At 43.8% G+C, this 17,086-nt stretch overlaps 1 protein-coding gene across 1 annotated transcript; it reads left to right on the top strand.

Moving 5' to 3' along the window:
* The first annotated feature begins 381 nt into the window (after window positions 1-381).
* Window positions 382-17,086, top strand: POF1B (POF1B actin binding protein). The gene is made up of 14 exons (XM_074147528.1): window positions 382-840; window positions 7,083-7,121; window positions 7,593-7,694; window positions 8,755-8,970; window positions 10,295-10,425; window positions 11,305-11,332; window positions 12,357-12,431; window positions 13,744-13,836; window positions 14,806-14,919; window positions 15,093-15,245; window positions 15,338-15,448; window positions 16,080-16,208; window positions 16,487-16,560; window positions 16,915-17,086. Exons 1-14 carry the CDS (start codon window positions 382-384, stop codon window positions 17,084-17,086), a joined length of 1,896 nt encoding a protein of 631 aa, XP_074003629.1.

The raw sequence follows: 17,086 nt of genomic DNA, 5'->3' as shown, positions 1-17,086 counted from the left end.
TGCTTTTGCCATTAGCGAGGTTTCATTTTGGTGCTGTAACAGAAGCCTGGAAACGTATCTGCTACTAGGAGAGGTCCTTCGCCGCGGTCAGACCCGGCGGCGAGGGAGAAAGGTGAATCTGCTGCAAAGCAAGCCCGGGAGCTCCGCTACCCCCCGGGCTCCGCTCCTTATGGGGGAGGCGGAGGACGGCCCCCGCTGCCCCCCGCTCCCGGCTGGCGGCCTGCCCGGAGAGGGGGAGGCGGCCGCGGGGCTCTGCCAGCCGGGTGTGCCCTGCCCTAGGCGCGGCTCCCTCGCAGGTACTAATCGCCGCCCTGCCCCGGCTCCCTTCTGCATTCGCCGCCCCGCTCCCCCCGGAGCCGGCGGTCCCCGAGCGCGGCCGGCATGTACGGGGGCCAGCAGCAGCTGCAGCCCCCCTCGCTGCCCCCGCACCTCCAGCAGCAGCACCAGCAGCACCACTACTACCGGCGCCAGCAGCACTACAGCACGCTCCCCGCCGCCCGGCGGCCCCTGGCCTGCCCGGAGCCGCCGCCCTGCCCGGAGCCGCTGCCCCGGCCCCTTCCCTGTTGGGAGCCGCCGTCTTGCCCGGAGCCCCCGCCGCCGCCGCCGCGGCCCCCGCCGTGCCGGGAGCCGCCGTCCTGCCCGGAGCCGTCGCCGCGGCCCTTGCCGTGCTTCGAGCCGGCGCCCCACCAGCAGCAGGAAAGCGGCGTGGCGTACGACCGGGTGCGGACCTACGGCCCCGGCTGCCGGCGGGTGAGCACCTCCTGCTCCTCCCGGGCGGCCTCGCCGCTGGAGTGCTCGCACGGCTACCAGCAAGTCATCTCTGGCTGCGACCCGCAACAGGTACGGCGCCTCTCCCGCCCTCCCTCCGCCCGGCCGCGGCTCTTCCCGCCGCCGTGCCCCGCTCCCGCCCGGGCTGAGGCGGCGGCGAAGCCAAAGGCGGCCCCGAGCCGCCAGCCAGGCGCTCCCGGGGAAGGCGGGCGGGTCTCCTGGGGGTCCCGGCCGGCGGGGAGGGGGGTCGGGGCGAGCTTTCCGCCGCGGGGAGAGCGGGGAGTCCTGGGCGCGAGGGGGTGGCCGAGCCCTTCACATCCCGCCCCGTGCGTTCCCGGGGTTTTTCCTTCGAAAACGTCGTTTTGCCTCAGACGTTTACCAACACCCGTCTGAGAATAACCGCGGCTCTTCCGCCTGCGCGGAGGCGGCCCCGCTCCTGGAGCGGTGGGGAGGGAGGGCCGGCCGGGGCCGCTCACCGCCCCGCCGCTGCTCTGAGGGGCCCGGCCCGGCCGCTCCCTGCGGGCGCCCGCCAGCAGCCGGGAGCGGAGCAGGCCGGCCTCAGCCCGCACCGGGACTGTTCCTCCGGCAGCCCCGGCCCCGTAATCTGTTTAATCTTCCCGCGGGGGCGGGTGGGGGGGTGTGCGCCCGCAGCCGGGAGGGCGGGCGGGCTGATGGGGAGGGGCAGGCCGCAGCAGGGGGAGAGGGCGCGTCTCTGGCAGCGGCAGCAGTGACTCCCGTCTCGGTCTGCGCACCTCAGCGACCCGTTTTAATCTAGAACTCTTTAAAACCTATTTCCCTTTAAATTTCTTCTTTTCATTTGAGTGGATCAGTCAATCGCATATTTGTCTCCTGTTTGGCAACTCTAATTTGCATTTTTTCTAAAACTTGAACTTCAGCCTTGCAGTATCTGAAGGGAACCTACAGGAGAGCCGGAGAGGGACTCTTTGTCAGGAGATGTAGTGACAGGACAAGGGGTAATGGTTTTAAATTGGAAGAGGGAGATTTAGATTAGATATTAGGAGGAAATTCTTTACTGTGAGGGTGGTGAGGCACTGGCACAGGTTGCCCAGGGAAGCTGTGGATGCCCCATTCCCGGAGGGGTTCCAGGCCAGGCTGGATGGGGCTTTGAGCAACCTGCTCTAGTGGAGGTGTCCCTGCCCATGGCAGGGGGGTTGGAACTCGATGATCTTTAAGGTCCCTTCCAACTCTAACTATTCTGTGATTCTATGATTCCTAAATACCTTATTCTGCTGCAGTATTTTTGCCCATTTTGTCAATGGAATGGTAAAAATCCGTCCGGAGCAGGGTCCCAGTGCTGCTGGTTGCGCAGGCGGGGAGCTCCCCGTCCCACAGACAGGATGCACACAAAACCACTTTTCTGCTTACTTGGTGCTACTCATGTAAATATAACATAAAGGTGTGTGTGCTTAGTAGATCTGTTTGAATCGATGATGCTAATAACGTGTGCAACTAAGCAGGTAGGGAAGTAATAGAGGTCATTTAGCTTTGGCTTTAAAAGTCTTTACAATGTGGTTTAGCAGGTTTGCTGCTGTGTGGGTATTTGGGGAATGGCTTGAAGGTATTGTTGGAATTTCATGTAATTTTAACATGTGATATCTTAGCTAAATCTTCAAAACAAAACTAGAAACCAATGATGCTCAAATAGCTTTGACTATAAAATAGTCAAATAGCTTTGACTATAAAAACTGAAAAGGATATCAGAATTTATACTTAAACCATTTTTTTTTCTCTTATGCATCAGATTGTCATTAATATCAGGAGAAGTGGGATTGGTATATGGAATGGAATGCAAAATGGAAACATGTATTTGTTTCAAGTTGAACTCTTATTTAATTTTCTTTCATGTGGTACAAAAATACTTAACTATGAAGAAGAACAGGGATTAAGACTAATATGAAATCTGATTTCCTTTCAAAGCCATATTTGCGTAGATTAAGGGCTGCCTTCCTCTGCAGGGTGGCTTCTGTGGATTCTGGGAAGTGAGCGCTTCACCGACAGCTTTATATGACTGGGATGTGACAGACACGTTCCTGCTGTATCAAAGCTGTTAATCCCCCTTTTGCAAGGTGTGGGCAGGAGTGTAAACGCTGGCCTCTCACTGCCCAGATAAGTGATCTGCTCAACTAGGCTGGGTGATAGTCTGAATTGCGTTCAATTAATTAAATATTCATTAGAATAAATACTGCAGTCCCGGGTTTTCTCTACTCAGATAAGTATGTGAGCAATTTGATTATAGGCTAAAATGCTGTCTCTGCTCTACAAAGTATATTTAATTTTCAACATCTGTTTTAGTCACTGAATCCATTAAGTTGTGCTGATGAAAAATAATTTCTTGCTGAAGTGTTTTGCTGGATTAGACTTTAAAGACAAAAGAGGGTGTAGCTCAAATCAGGCTTTGTGTGGCTTGCAGTTTTCATGGTGGAGAGGGAAGGTGCTTAATAACGATTATTAGGAAGTTATTAAAGAAGAAAATGGTAACAAGGAAGTCAGCTGGGAGTAGACAGCAATCGCATACTTGGTGCTGAATGGGAGTTGCCAGAAGGAAGCGCTGGGAAGAATGTAGGATGTTTCCAAAGAGCTGCAACGTGAAGAAGTGCAATTCTGGTTTTGATTCAGTTGCCCTGGGAGCAGATCACATGCAGCTGCATAAACTGAAAAATGTGACAGTACCTAACTCTCAGGAATGTTCTAACTTAACACTAGAATTTTCAGTTAATGGCAGCCTAGAGCTGTAGTTTACGCTTCTTGCTGTTGATAAGGCAAAGGGCTATCTTTGAGCAATGTTTAACTTACTTCTGCAGAGCTTTTGTAGATTAATGATAACAAATGTCTACATCACTGTTGATATGCTATCTTAGTATGTAGCTGTGTAATTGGTGTGTTCTGTTGTGTTTATGTACATTTTTAATAAGCTAGAGGGAGGGAAAATTTGAAACTGCTGTGTGCATATAGGAGGTGATTGTATTTTATGTAGTTCAGGATTCAGTTTTCTTTACTTTTGCAATTTAACTTTGTTTTATTCTTGATGTAGAGGCCAAATGCTACTCCCAAGCCATGGAAAGTTTCATCTGGAATAATTCATGGCCGATTTTGCTCTTGTCTGCTTGATCTAAAGGAGGAATGTTGTTTAGAATAAATTCTCTTCCAGTATGGCTTATGTGTATAAACCCTTTCGCCATGGTCATGAAAAAATAATATATGAAATGGCACACACAAGGTGTCTGCTGTCAATGCAGAAGGCAAAATCCTGAAAGCCTTTGCAGGAGTTGTCTATCCATGTGAGAAATTTTGTGAGAAAGATCTTTTCATGGCTGGGCTGGGCTCTGTGAAGTGGTAAAGGCTCTCACCTCCCTTTGTGAAAATGGTATAATATTAACCAGCTTGGAAGAGTTGTCTGTGTTGTTTGAAATGGTTCTCAAACACGGCTTGCCATTTCCGTATTTCAGCTGCCAAATGTAACTCATAAATTCTGATTAGATGATGGAATTGCTTGTAATTAACAAGACAATATGTTATGGGTAAAAGGTTTTGACATAGATGAAATTCTCACCTTAATCGCTGGTTCATCTTAAGCTAAGGGAAACTCGTTGAAATAAAAGTTAGTGTACTGATTCTTTTGCATAAAATTTGCACATGATAACTGGATACATCTATCAGAAGCTTATTTTAAAACTTAAAAATCTTTAAGACTAGCAGAAGTCATTATGAAAGTGTTAGCATGTACCTTTTGAAATTATCCTTATAAACGTGGACCCAGAACGACTGGTCAGGCCCTAATAAACTCAGCCATGCCACTGAAATCCACAACAGCACTGAGCTCTCCCCAGTTAAAATCCCACCCTCCCCTCCCTTCCCTTCTCCCAGTTAAAATCCCACCCTCCCCTCCCTTCCCTTCTCCCAGTTAAAATCCCACCCTCCCCTCCCTTCCCTTCTCCCAGTTAAAAATGCTGCATCTCCAGAGCATTGCAGGGGATTACAGAGAGTAGCCTGAGCTGTGCCCCTTGGGAATGATGGGCAGATGGAAGTAGCCTGAGGTCATCTTCCACAGCAGGGTACCATGACAGCCCCAGTGGCCTCGGGGACAGCATCTCCTTGTGCAGAGCAAGGAGCTGTGTGGGGCTGGTTCAGGCTGGCACAGAGTCAGGGGTTTCTGGCTTCTCGGTTCCCTCCCAGCCTGCACGAGTCCAGCCTGCTTGGCTGGTATGGGATGGAGGGAGGAAGGAAGGGAGGGAGGGCAGGCAAATCCATGTTTGTAAGGGAGCGAGGGAAATGTGTCTGCATCAAAATTCTTTGGCAATGAAACAGTCGGGTATCTTAAAAATAAGTATAATTTTATCCAAGCAAAACATCCTTAGGTTCTGTATAATATTCCACATATGATTAGGCTGTCCTTTTGAATATTATAAAAGTATATTTTGACTTAAAATGCACTGGTATTCTCAGTTTTGAATGTATTCCTGTGAGACCACATAAGTCAATAGATAAAATAATTTTACACGTTATGCTCTCTAAACTAGACAGTGTGAGTTACGTATTCCAAAGCCCTGTGGCAGCATGATTTAGTTCAGGCAGGTTTGTCCAACTTTTCAGTAAATTGAAAATGCGTCTTTTAATTTCACGCACAACACTCATCTTGTTTTCCTGTGCCATACAATGGTAGTCAACTCTGAATGAGAACAATTACTGCTCTCCCCTGGTACTCCCTGCTGTTGTAGCACTGGCGTGCTCCAGGACGGGCAGAGCCAGTGGTGCCAGGCTCAGTGCGAAGCTCAGAGCTGCCTCGCCTGGGTCAGAGGAGGAACTGGGAGTCAGGGGTACGCCTGCTGCCAAACTGGTGTGAAGGAAGTACCAGTGGGCATTCATTTTTTAAGTATTCTACTTTTTAGTTCAAATTCTGTAGGCGTCGGAAGGGATGTAGGACTTGTGCTGTATGTTCTAGACTTCCATATTGTCTCTTTTTGGTGTTACGTCCCAATACAGAGCGTTCCATTGGCGTCGGTGGGCTCCCTTCCTTGACAGACCTACCTCAAGTACACGGTGTGTGGGAGGAGGAGTAAGCAGCGTTCTAAGTTTTCTGCAGCACTTACAGTTTTGACATTTCTTAATTACAATGATTGCTGCTAAAACAGTTTCTTTTCTGCTTTGATTTCTCTTTCCTGGTGCTGTTATGATTCACTCGGGAGATTTGAAAACTGCTTCAGGCTTCCTAAACTTATGCAACAGTTCACAGCTGGAAATGTGACCTACTTCAGAGCTGCTCTTACCCAGCTAAGGATGTCTCTGAGACTGAACTGCAGCAATGCAAACTTCCCAAGCGCTGCCCACGGGTTAAGGGAAGAAGTGATTTGTTATGAAAATTGAAAGTTTGTACTGTGAGGAAGAACAGATAGTAGGCTGTAAACTAACAAATGCCTGATTCTTAAATTAGATTCAGTGGGAATTCTTTTTGCTTGGATAAAGAAGTGGACATGGAGACTTCAAGCGATGTGCAGGATTTGTTATAACTGGTGGTCACGAAATGGAAGGCAGTGTGCGCAATTGCTTATAGACAGTGCTGGGAAAAAAAGTGAAAGAATCTATTTGATGGTGAACAAAAGTCCTGCTGTTTATGGATTTCTGTAATTTAAAAAGGCATATTTCATTTTTCATTTAAGAATATGCAAATGTTCCACATGGGCATCTTTTTTCATAGGTGTCAATGATGGAGTTTTGTGACCACTTTTTGAAACAATTTCCACTGCTTGGTGCTCTGGATAGTCACCCGATGTGGTTTGCTGGCCCTTTCATTTTGGTGTTTAAGGAAAATACATTTTCTTCCCTTAGTGAAACAAAAAGTGTTTAAGAGTACATCTATTTGCACTAGCTGACCTTGATAGGTAACGTGAAACACCGTAAGTAAAAGACAGTCTCTGTGAAACAGGGCATGTGATCCTCAAAGACCTAGTCCAGTATGTCAGCTTTGATTTATATCCTATTCTGTTGGCACGTACAGAAAATAAGGACTAATTCCCCTGGACCTGCAAGGAGGTAATTGAGAAAAAACAAACTCTTAAAACTGAGCGTGACGGATTGCATCCTGCCTCACTGTCTGTGGGTTGTTTCCTTTGGGCTGGAAAGGCCCTGGCTTTAAACCATTTCTAGGGGATTTCGGCCAGTGGATCTCAGTATGTTTACAGCTGATGGCCATATTCAGGTTACTTTGGGAATCCATGTAAGCCTGAGCTCTGAGCATAAAAGGTTTTAGAGATTAAAGAGCAGTAATCACTGAATCTTACATATTTTCTTTCCTGCAGGGCACTGTTCGAAGGATTATTATCGAGAATCCTGATCAGGTAGGAAAACTGTTTAGTGCTGGAGTGCTTGTGTAACTCTTCCTCCTTTAATTATCCTGATCCGGTGAAGTGCTTAGCTGCCTCCTTCAGGGGATGCTAAATATTTTGAAAGCGCATACCTCTGGTTGTGAGAAAAATTACTAGGAATTGAAAATACTACAGAATTGCCAGTCAGGCTTCCCACCTCTCAGCGGTGAAGTCTCTATTAATATTCCTCAATAGTATCTCTAGTGGGGATTAATTTCTAACTGTTTCTACTATGTTTATTTCAAATATTGTCTATGTGGAAGCACAGTCACTTTGTTTCCAAATGGACATACAGTCAAATGTACGTATCTTTAAGAACTATCTCAAAGTATATATGTCTTCAAATCACAAAAATTCCTTACCATTTTTTAGTCAAAATGGCACTAATTCTGAATCTGCTGTTTGACAACATTTCATAAATGTTTATATTAACATGTTTTACAGGAGCCGCTATCCCCGTTTCTTAGAGGGGGGAGTTTCTGTCCTGGAAATAATGTCATCTATGAAAAGACAATAAGAAAATACGAGCTATTAAATCCCCACCAAGTAAGTTGGTTAAATTATCCATTGCGACAGAAAACTGAGATGGTAGTAGAAAAGTAACGTTCCTGGGTTGTTGGTTTTTTTTGTTGGGAACTACTGTCAACATGAGAATTGCCTTGTTGAATTATAGGACACAAATGAAACAATTTCTGTATGTAAAGAGAGTAGAAGCTGGAAGGTTTGCTATATTTTTACTAAGAATTCATTATTTCGGAGTAATAATGAAAGCTGCTGTTCTGTCTCTAGCACTGACAGTCTTTATCTGAATGCTGACTGAGAATTAGTTTCTTGCAGTAGCTCCGCAACACAATAACCAATGCAAATTTTTACACAAAATGAATTGCAAAGATAAATTTTAAATTTTAGCTTTAACTTTTTTTTAATTAATTCTTGAAAAGCATACTTGGTAAAGCTGTCCGAAATTTCATCTTAGAATTGGTGTTTTGTCAATAGCAAAACCATTATTTCCTTTTTTATTGCTCTGAAATAGTTATTTTGAATAGGAAGAATTTTGAAAGAGTTTTGTAAATACTTCTTTTCATGATTATAAACCCGAGACAGGTGTCCCTTCATATTGTACACTCTGAATCTGGAATTGCTGAAAACACTTGTAGAGGAAGAAGTCTTGAGCCATTTTCTGTGCTAATTTTTTTTTCTAACTCAAATAATGAAACTCAGTTCAACTGGCACTCTTTTTTATCTCTAAAGTACTTACTGAAACAGGATATGCATGTGTTTTAAATTAAATAATGGACGTCCCCGTTGCTCGAGTAAGTTAAGAGTAACACCACAATGAAACATACAACTCAGGAAAGGTGTATCTTCAGTGCTTTTCATTTGAAGCCAGTAAAATTCGAGGAATTGGTGAATTACAGCCTTGAAGTAGGAAAGCATGAGGCAAAGTCATATTCAATTAAGAAAAAAAGCAATTTTATTAGGATTATTAAAATACCTGAAACTGTCATCAGTCTTTCCATAAAACCCACATTTCATTCATATATATCACGCTTCCATCTCATTAAGATGTGGTCAGCACCTTAAAAAAATCCATTCTTGTTTCTAGGAGAAGCAGTATCAGCTTTCCCACCACTGTCAGATTCCCCAGCCAGCCGATCAGTGCCACGTTGTCCAGCCCTGCCAGCGCTCGGAGCAGTCCCAAGTCACTCACCAGTGCCAGCAGACACAGACCAGCAGCCCCTGTGAAACAATTCCAGTCTCCGTGAGCGATGACTGCCGAGGAAGTACAGTGCGGAGGGTAACAGTTCAAACCTGTGAACCGGTAAGAATCATTTGCTGAATGTTTTACTATTCACAGTGTATTTGTTTTGTATGCGGAGTACAAAACCCTACAGATACGTAAAACTGCTAATTCCCAATGTTTTGTTCAAACTCATAGTAGGGCCAGTAGGCACCATACTCCGCTGTAAGTAAACAGCAGAGTGTGTGTCTGCCACAGGTGACTTCTTCGGATGCTGTGATTGCAGACATCGTCTAGAACTGTCCAAGACTTTGTCACATGCCATTAGGGGAAAAAAAAAAAAAGGGCTTTTTTAGGTGTCGTATCCTATTTCTTGTTCACTGTAGACCTGTGCTGAATTGTACTGACTGATCACCAGTCTGTTGTCCTTCAAATGCTTTAAGTCGTGCTAGTTTGTTTGTTTTGGTTTGTTTTCTTTATCTGGGAGTGTTACCCATTGATTGAGTCAGGTTCCATCTGTCAGTCTTTGTACAGCAAATAGTGAGTAATGTAAGGCTTATGCCTCTAGTTTTGGGGAAAAGATACATTACTTTATGAACTGGACATATATCAACTCAGGATCGCTTTCTATCTAAACTGATCAGTAAGGATTTAAAATATATTTCAATTTGATGTGGAAGTATTTGACATAGATTCACTGGGAGCACCAAACCAGCTTCTTTCGCCTTTCATTTCACAGCAGGTTGCAAGTTCTGGAGTTTCTAAGGGCTGTAGGAGGGTTGCTATACATCTACAGCGTGACTGCAGCTGGGGAGGGAGTGTAGCCATCCCTCCTGTCCATCTATTCAATGTAAAGGTGGGAAGACAAACATGCTTGTTGACCTCAGTGTTAGAGCTACGCGGAATCTTCTGTAGCCAGATACTCCCGTAAACCAACTGGGGTTCACCGAGTTTGGGTTGCTCTTTAAATTCTTTCGTTGTTCATATATGTAAACATTTGAGCTGTGGCAGTATAAATACCGTTTTTGCAGTGGGGAGTCCTGTCTCGGCTGGTTTTATCTGGGTGCTGCCCACAGGCGTTGTATCCGCTACTGCTATGGAAATATGTATATTAATGAAAGATTTCCTAATTCTCAACACTTTCCGTATTAGAGTAATGACGATGATGTTGCTGTAGAAGAGAACACTTAGCATATTTCTTGTTGTTGTAAAGGAAGTCATTTATTTCTGCGTAGTTTACTGAAAACCAGAAGACATGGAAGGCTCAATCCCAAGGAAAAGAGCAAACAAATTGCAAATTAGTAAGAACAAACAAACCCAAACCCATCATACTTGTAGCATTTTCATGTTCAGCTTTCACTCCAAAGAAGGGAACTCAATTATGATCTTGTATATCTTCTGCCAGGTGAACTGCTCTCAGGAAAATAGCGACCAACTGGACTGCCGCTACTTCGGTGAGCTCCTCGCTGAACTGAACCGCAAGACCAATGACCTGTACAGCTGTTTACTGCAGCACGTGGAGAAGATCGGAGGAAGGTACCGGCGTTAGATCTGTTCTGTCATTTCTGTAGCTGTTCCAGAAATCCTGGCGTTGCTCAGTGAAGAGGACAGTATGGTTTGCAAGTTGGTTTGGTTTTCTTTTCCTGACTAGAATCAACAAATGTGTATTTTACACATTAATCTAATTTGCTGAGTAACTGAGGACATAAAAATGCTGTAAGACAAGTAAATTTATTGTATTCGATGCTTTTTCAAATTGTTTAGACTAATACGCAATAAGAATTAGGTATCTCACGGCTGTTTGCATACCACATGCAAATTTATGTTAAGCAGGTGTTCTGCAGAGCCCTACAGATTGTCTTTGAAAAGAAATACAGAATCACTGCAGCCAGTAAACGAGTCTTCACAATGCGCTCACCCTTCCCTCCCCATCATTCTTCCCCCTCGTTCCCCATCTCCTTTGGTGCTTTCCAAGTTCATTGAAATAAGAAAAGTGGTCCCAAGCAGGGGAAAAGTGGAATTTGAGCATCACAAAGAACCTGAGGCTGCTAAGCGGGCTCTTGTCAATACATTGCAGCATAGTTCTGGGTAAACCATTACCCAGCCAATTCAGAATGTTAACTGGGTAACCAAACATAATTGGGATAACTGCCCAAAGAACCTGAGATAGCTGGCCTGTGTCAACTGTGCTGCTGTTAGTATTCCGGCCTCCTTGGATGTTTCCACATGGAGGCTATTTAACAGCTCATGTTGCCTAGCATCTGAAAAGGAAAGTAACAGCTCTTCATCTGATGACCCTTCCTTGCTCTGTACTTTAAAGACAATCTTTTCATAGTTGTCAATGTGGGCATGAATTTGTAAAGTTCTCAAGAAGCTTTCTGTTAATTGGTGCCTTGGATTTTGTCTGTTTTACAGGAACCGTGACATCGAATTTACATGTCAGGTAAGCATCAGGCTGCTCTTAGCAAGCTGTTCTGTGCCACGTAGTGTTAGTAACAATGGTAGTGGATCTTCAAGCAAATTAAGCCAAGTCAGTTTAAATGAAAGATGTTGGTCTTCGTCAGTTAATGATTCCTGCTTGTTAGTCACATTCAGAGCCTGAAACCTACTGCTAGGCATGTATTTGCAAATGTGGTAATACTGAAAGGAAACTAGTAATTTGCATTATTCCAGTATGAGAGTCAAATTTTGAAAGTATTTCCTGTTGTGCCGATACTGGTTTCGTTGTAAAACCACTCACACAGCTACACGTATTGGCACTATGCGTTTTTTGCAAAGGATCTTTCAGGCTCTCGCCAATAAAGCTGCTGTTCAGCAACAGGCACTGCCGTGCTCTGCAGCAAGCGGAGTCCTGCCTCTGACAGGAAGGTGTCTGCAAGACACAGGACGGAGAGGTGTCTCTAACCACCAGAACAGGCTCCTCTGCCTACAGAACACTCGCGTTTGTGAATGAGGCCATGACAGAATCACCAGCACCTCTGCTGTTTTTAAAGGCACTGTGTATACGGCAGGAATCTTTGTCTAGGATTAAATGACACGAAGCAATGCCACTTCATCAGTGGCGGTATCTCCTGCGACACACTGCTCATCTATAGTTTACTGACAGTCTGTTCTTTGTTTAGAAACAGATTCGCTCATTCATATCAGAAACGGCTGGGAGCTCTGTTGTACCGTCAGCTGTTATTTTCTCGAGAGAGGATTGCTTTGAATACTGCTTTTGAAATAAATGTTAAACTCAATGATTTGAATATATGCTTCATATATCACTTCATCTCAGTTTTTATATGCCACACATATATAAGACTTTGGATTTTTTCTGGATATGCTTTGATCTGTTTTCATTCTTATTTGCCTTGTACTAAACGTGTTTTTCATAGTAGACCCATGTAATTAATGAAAAACATACATGATCTACCAGGCAAAATTCTTAATCAAGATGTCTCCCCTTCCCTCCCTTCTTTGTTTAGACTGAAGAAATTGAAGATTTGATTCCCAAAGGACTGTCTGAGGCAACAAAGCAGCAGATTCGTTATCTCCTCCAGGTATGTCAGTGATTTCACATCTGAGGGATTCTGAGCCAGCTCTCCAAGGGCTCGGATACAGTGGGTGCTGGGGGTGCCCAGAGGCTCCAGTTTAAGAGCGCGGAGAATTTCACTGTAGAAGACACCTACGGAATTTAGCAAACTCCAGCACTAAGTAGTTGCTGAGTAGGGATTTACTTACATTTTCATAGTCTCAATTCAACTATTTTGACATAATTCCTTCTTTTAATCTATTCCCGTAGTACATGTCACAATAAAACAAACAAAACTGTAAGTCAAAACTGAAATTCCACTTTAATTAAAAAACAAACAAATGCGTGAGTTACATTAGAAATGTTATTTTTGAAGCCTCAGTCACATGATGGCACCAGTGGGGATAAAAAGTACAAGGGCTAATCACCATATTGATGGAGATCTTGACAGCTTTCTTCAGTTTGAACGATCAATAAATTTCTACTTTAACAAACAATTTTTAAGGAAAAGTGTCAGAGGAAGAGAAACAGACAGGAGGATTTCGTTTTTGTCCAGACAGTAACAAATACTTTTGCAGATATTCAGCCCTTCCAGACGAGTCAAAACTTGAGGAATTATTTTGTGTGTTCTTTCAAAATCTATTTTTCTTCTTTCAAGTATTAGAAATGTATCCTGAAATGCAACAGTTTGTGTTTCAACGTGAATCGATGCCCAGCTGTTAACGTGCATTAAAAGGGAGAAGAGGCCAGGGTTAGGCTGTTGTGCACCACTGCCTTCCCTTTTCATCCAGCTGAATCCTTTCATCTTCAGGATCTTCTTCCTTTAAAGGGAGGAGTGGGCCGTATGGCTTTTATTTTTTATTTTAATTTTAATTAAATTCTCTTGCCCTCGGGCTGAAAGTGTGCTGTGCCAGATCTCAGAGATGGTGACTCAGTCCTCTGGGGCTTCTCAGGTAGGGTAGTTATTTTTTTTTAAAATCAGCCTAAGTCACGAAACTCTGAATGCTCAAAAATTGATGGAGCAATATGAACACATTTATTTTTTCCCTTCATTAGTGTACAAATGCAGCTCTTGACTCTCCTGTTCCTTCCGCTTAAAAAATGTTCTGCTGTGTTACAAGGCAGTAATTAAAAAAAAACTATGCCGTTTGCAGAACAAAGTGCATGAAAAATGTGTGTTTGTAGACACTGCGGACACTTCAAAGAATGACGTACGGTAGTTCTGAGAGTGAAGTTATTTTCAGCTGTATAGCAGTTTTCTGTTCTACCCATTATCATATTGTTAACAAAGTGCGCTAATTAATCAGAAGTACACATTTCCTTTTTTTCCCCCCTCCTAGATGAGAGTGACATCAGATAAATCTTTGAGACTTGTGCTTTCCACTTTCAAAAATTTACGTGAAGAGCTTTGCCATTTGCAGGATGACTTGGGGGTAAGTGAATTTTTCAGTTCCCGTGGCCTCATCCATTTGTTTTCACCTGTCAGTAGGAAATCTCTTGTGATGAAATTTAAATTGTGAAGTCCAGGCTTTAGTTGCTTTAATGGAAAGGGCTGGTTTATTAATGGATTTGCAAGACACCTACAGAGGATGAGGTCAGATTTCGTTCTAGCAGGGGTTTTCAAGTGTTCGATTTGAAGCCTGAAAAATACTTTCAAAGGAAGAAAAGACTCTGCTGAGCAAAATTGAAGGTCTGAATTGGTACATACAATGCATATATGTCTACATAGGTGTAGATGTATAGAACTGTGGTTTACTCTCAACATGGACAAGGCACATACAGCAGGTGCCTGTTTGCTAGTGCTGTTCCAGGAATGAGGAGACCTGGGTTCCATTCTCTCCCGCCAAAGCACTGGGAAGCTGCCGTCAGCTGGTGGCTTTAACAGCTCCGGTGGCTCTCCAGGGCAGAGGCAGCGCGGTGGGAAGCTGGAGCTCTGTGGCTGCTGAGACGGACAGCAGGTAATTGCTGTTAAGGAAAGCAGAAACGTTTCCACACTAGCCCAAGTGCTCGGCACTGCTGGAAACTTCACAGCATCCTCATGTGAAACACAAAGTTTAGGGAGGGAAGAGGGAGACTTAACCGTCATTAGCATAGAACAAGGAGCTCGTGCAGTGAAGTGGTCTTGGTTTTTCACTTGGTTTCAATAACTACAAATAATTCTTTCTTGGGACAGACTGAAAGAGCAGTGTCCAGATCCCAGTGCTTACAACACAAAACCACAGATACTACATTCATGGGCAAGTGTGTGCTATGTAGTTAAAAAACACATAGTTTCAAGAAAAATGAGTGTTTGCTCAGTTCTAAATCATTCCTTACTAATTACTCAGTATGTTGCACTTTGAATGTGGGAAAAGTTTACTGAAAAATTGCAGCTATTGACTGTAAACACTTTTGTCTTACAGAAGTTAGAAACCGAGAACGTCTGTCTTAAGAAGGATTTGGCATTTAAAGATTCTCAAGTAAAAGAATATGAAACAATGTTGACTTCTCTGAGAGAGAACAACCGTCAGCAGCAGGTAAATCTCAAACCGTATCTTCAGTGTAATTACAGTCAGCCAAAAACTAGACGGTAGGTATGCTGGCTCTTGAGTATTCTGAGCAACTGCTGCCTGGTGTATGTTTGTGTGTATCTGACCCTGGTATATCCCTAAAGAACACCAGGCATTCACTCCACTTCTGTGCTTTCCAGCAGGGACTCAGGGAGAGCACTGCAAAATGCCGCTCTCTGGAGGAGCAGCTCCTCTCCCTGCGGCTCAGCGAGGGAGGGAAGGATTGTCAGCTGAAGGAACTGGAGTTCTGCAAACGTGCCCTGGAACAGGAGATCCAGAGCCTCAGGCTACAGGTAACAGCCTCACTTGATACAAGACGCATTAACGTATGAAAACTAATGACGAAAACTCTCTTTTTAAAATAAAATTATTTCATTTTTTGTAGACCTGCTCTAATCCAACACTACAGACCACCACGGATGAACTCTCTAGCCGTTATGTAGAGATGATCAATAACTTGAGAGAGGATAAAGATCGTGAGATCCGCAGTCTGAGGGTAAGTGGATGAACTTGGGACGGTGCATCCCCCACCTTGTACGACTGCAGGTAAACGGGCTCTCTTTTAATTAAGAACAGAAAAGATCTATGTGTTCTTTTTAGGTATCTTTTGGCTCTGCATTTCTTTATAGACACTAATGATGGCTCAGAAATGCTTATGGTATAACACAAAACTGTGATTTTAAAAAAAAGTACAATTCCTTAGATGTAGAAATTAGGGATTAATTAGATTAGCAGTCTGCCCTAAAGGGATGTTTTGTGTGTCCCAATGAAGTAAGAAATTAGCCAAAAGATACCCAACAGAAAACAAAAATAAATCCCAGTCAAAAATGTCTGTAGGAAACATCTCTCATTTAAATCACTCTAGTAGTATTTTACCAGCCTGGAAGTGAATTCAACTTGTTCATTTTTGTATGAGCGAGCTTTATTAAAATGACAGTGGGCAGAATTCAGTCCAATTAGCACTTTCGCAATTTACTGTGCAGCTCAACATTCTTGTTTGAAAATCACTGGGTCTTACTGGTCATGATTTTAATGAAAAAAATACATGTAGAGTCCTAGACAGATACCGAGAGGTCACCTGGAAGGAGCGCCAAACACCTTACTCTTCCTTAACCTGTGTTTCACAGAACCAGCTGTGCCAATTCCAGCAGGATATATCAAGGAGAGAAGGAAGTAACAGCGACTTGCAAATAAGGTTGCATGAACTGACGTCAATGCTGGAGGAGAAAGAGGCTTTTATTAAACAACAGCAAGAGGTAAAATAATACAACTTATTTCTAAGCATTTTTATATTTAAGCCTGCACTTACTGTGTAGGTGGCAACTGCCTAGGAAGCCCCTTGTACTCTCCTGGTGCAGGAATCGGGGTTAGGATGTTTTTTAACTGAACGCTATTCCTCTGCCAGTCTTTTGGAAGGACAGACTTTTTTACTGCTCTTTGAGAGGAATTTCTGCAAATATTTTGTTGTGACTTTAGTGAACTAATACTTCAGAAAACATTATTAGATTTGAATGTTTACTCTTGGTTTTTTCAGGACCTCTTCAGACTGAAGCATGAGAAGTTATCAGGCAGCCAGTCCCCTGGTGTAACAGCGATCATCACCAAGAAGTAATGTAGTTACTCACCCCTTAAAAATACATCCTTTTGGTTTTCCATTGTATATAGTCTTTGTTAGCCACGTTCTTGCCTCCTGAAAATATCTTAATACTGCCTGTTCCGCTTCAAGGGGAAAAAGTCAAGATTGGCTTTCTCTCGGGGGAGGATTCACTACTGAGCACTAACACCAATGGGGGGAGGCTAGCGCGGTAAAGTGACATTTAAATGACTGAATTAACTTTTTAGTTACAAGTGAAAAATCTCTGGGGATCACTGACTGGCAGGACTGTACGGGAAGATCAGTTATCGATCTGGATGCGGGTGTGCGCATTTCAGCCTACAGGTTTGCAACTCTCTTTAATACAGGTACAGAAATCAGTATCCTATCCTGGGTCTCCTGTCTGACGACTACAAGGTTACATCACCTGTCAATAAATCACAAACTATTGTAATTGAGAGGACTGGAGAGATATGGAAACACGTAAGTTTACCTAACGTTGACTATTCAGTCTCTGAACTTCTTAAGTATTCAATTTAA

This window comes from Numenius arquata, chromosome 5, assembly GCF_964106895.1.
Source record: "Numenius arquata chromosome 5, bNumArq3.hap1.1, whole genome shotgun sequence".
Classification (NCBI taxonomy): Eukaryota; Metazoa; Chordata; class Aves; order Charadriiformes; family Scolopacidae; genus Numenius; species Numenius arquata.
The sequence above is the reverse complement of the archived record's forward strand: the minus strand, read 5'-3'. Positions and strand labels throughout refer to the sequence as shown.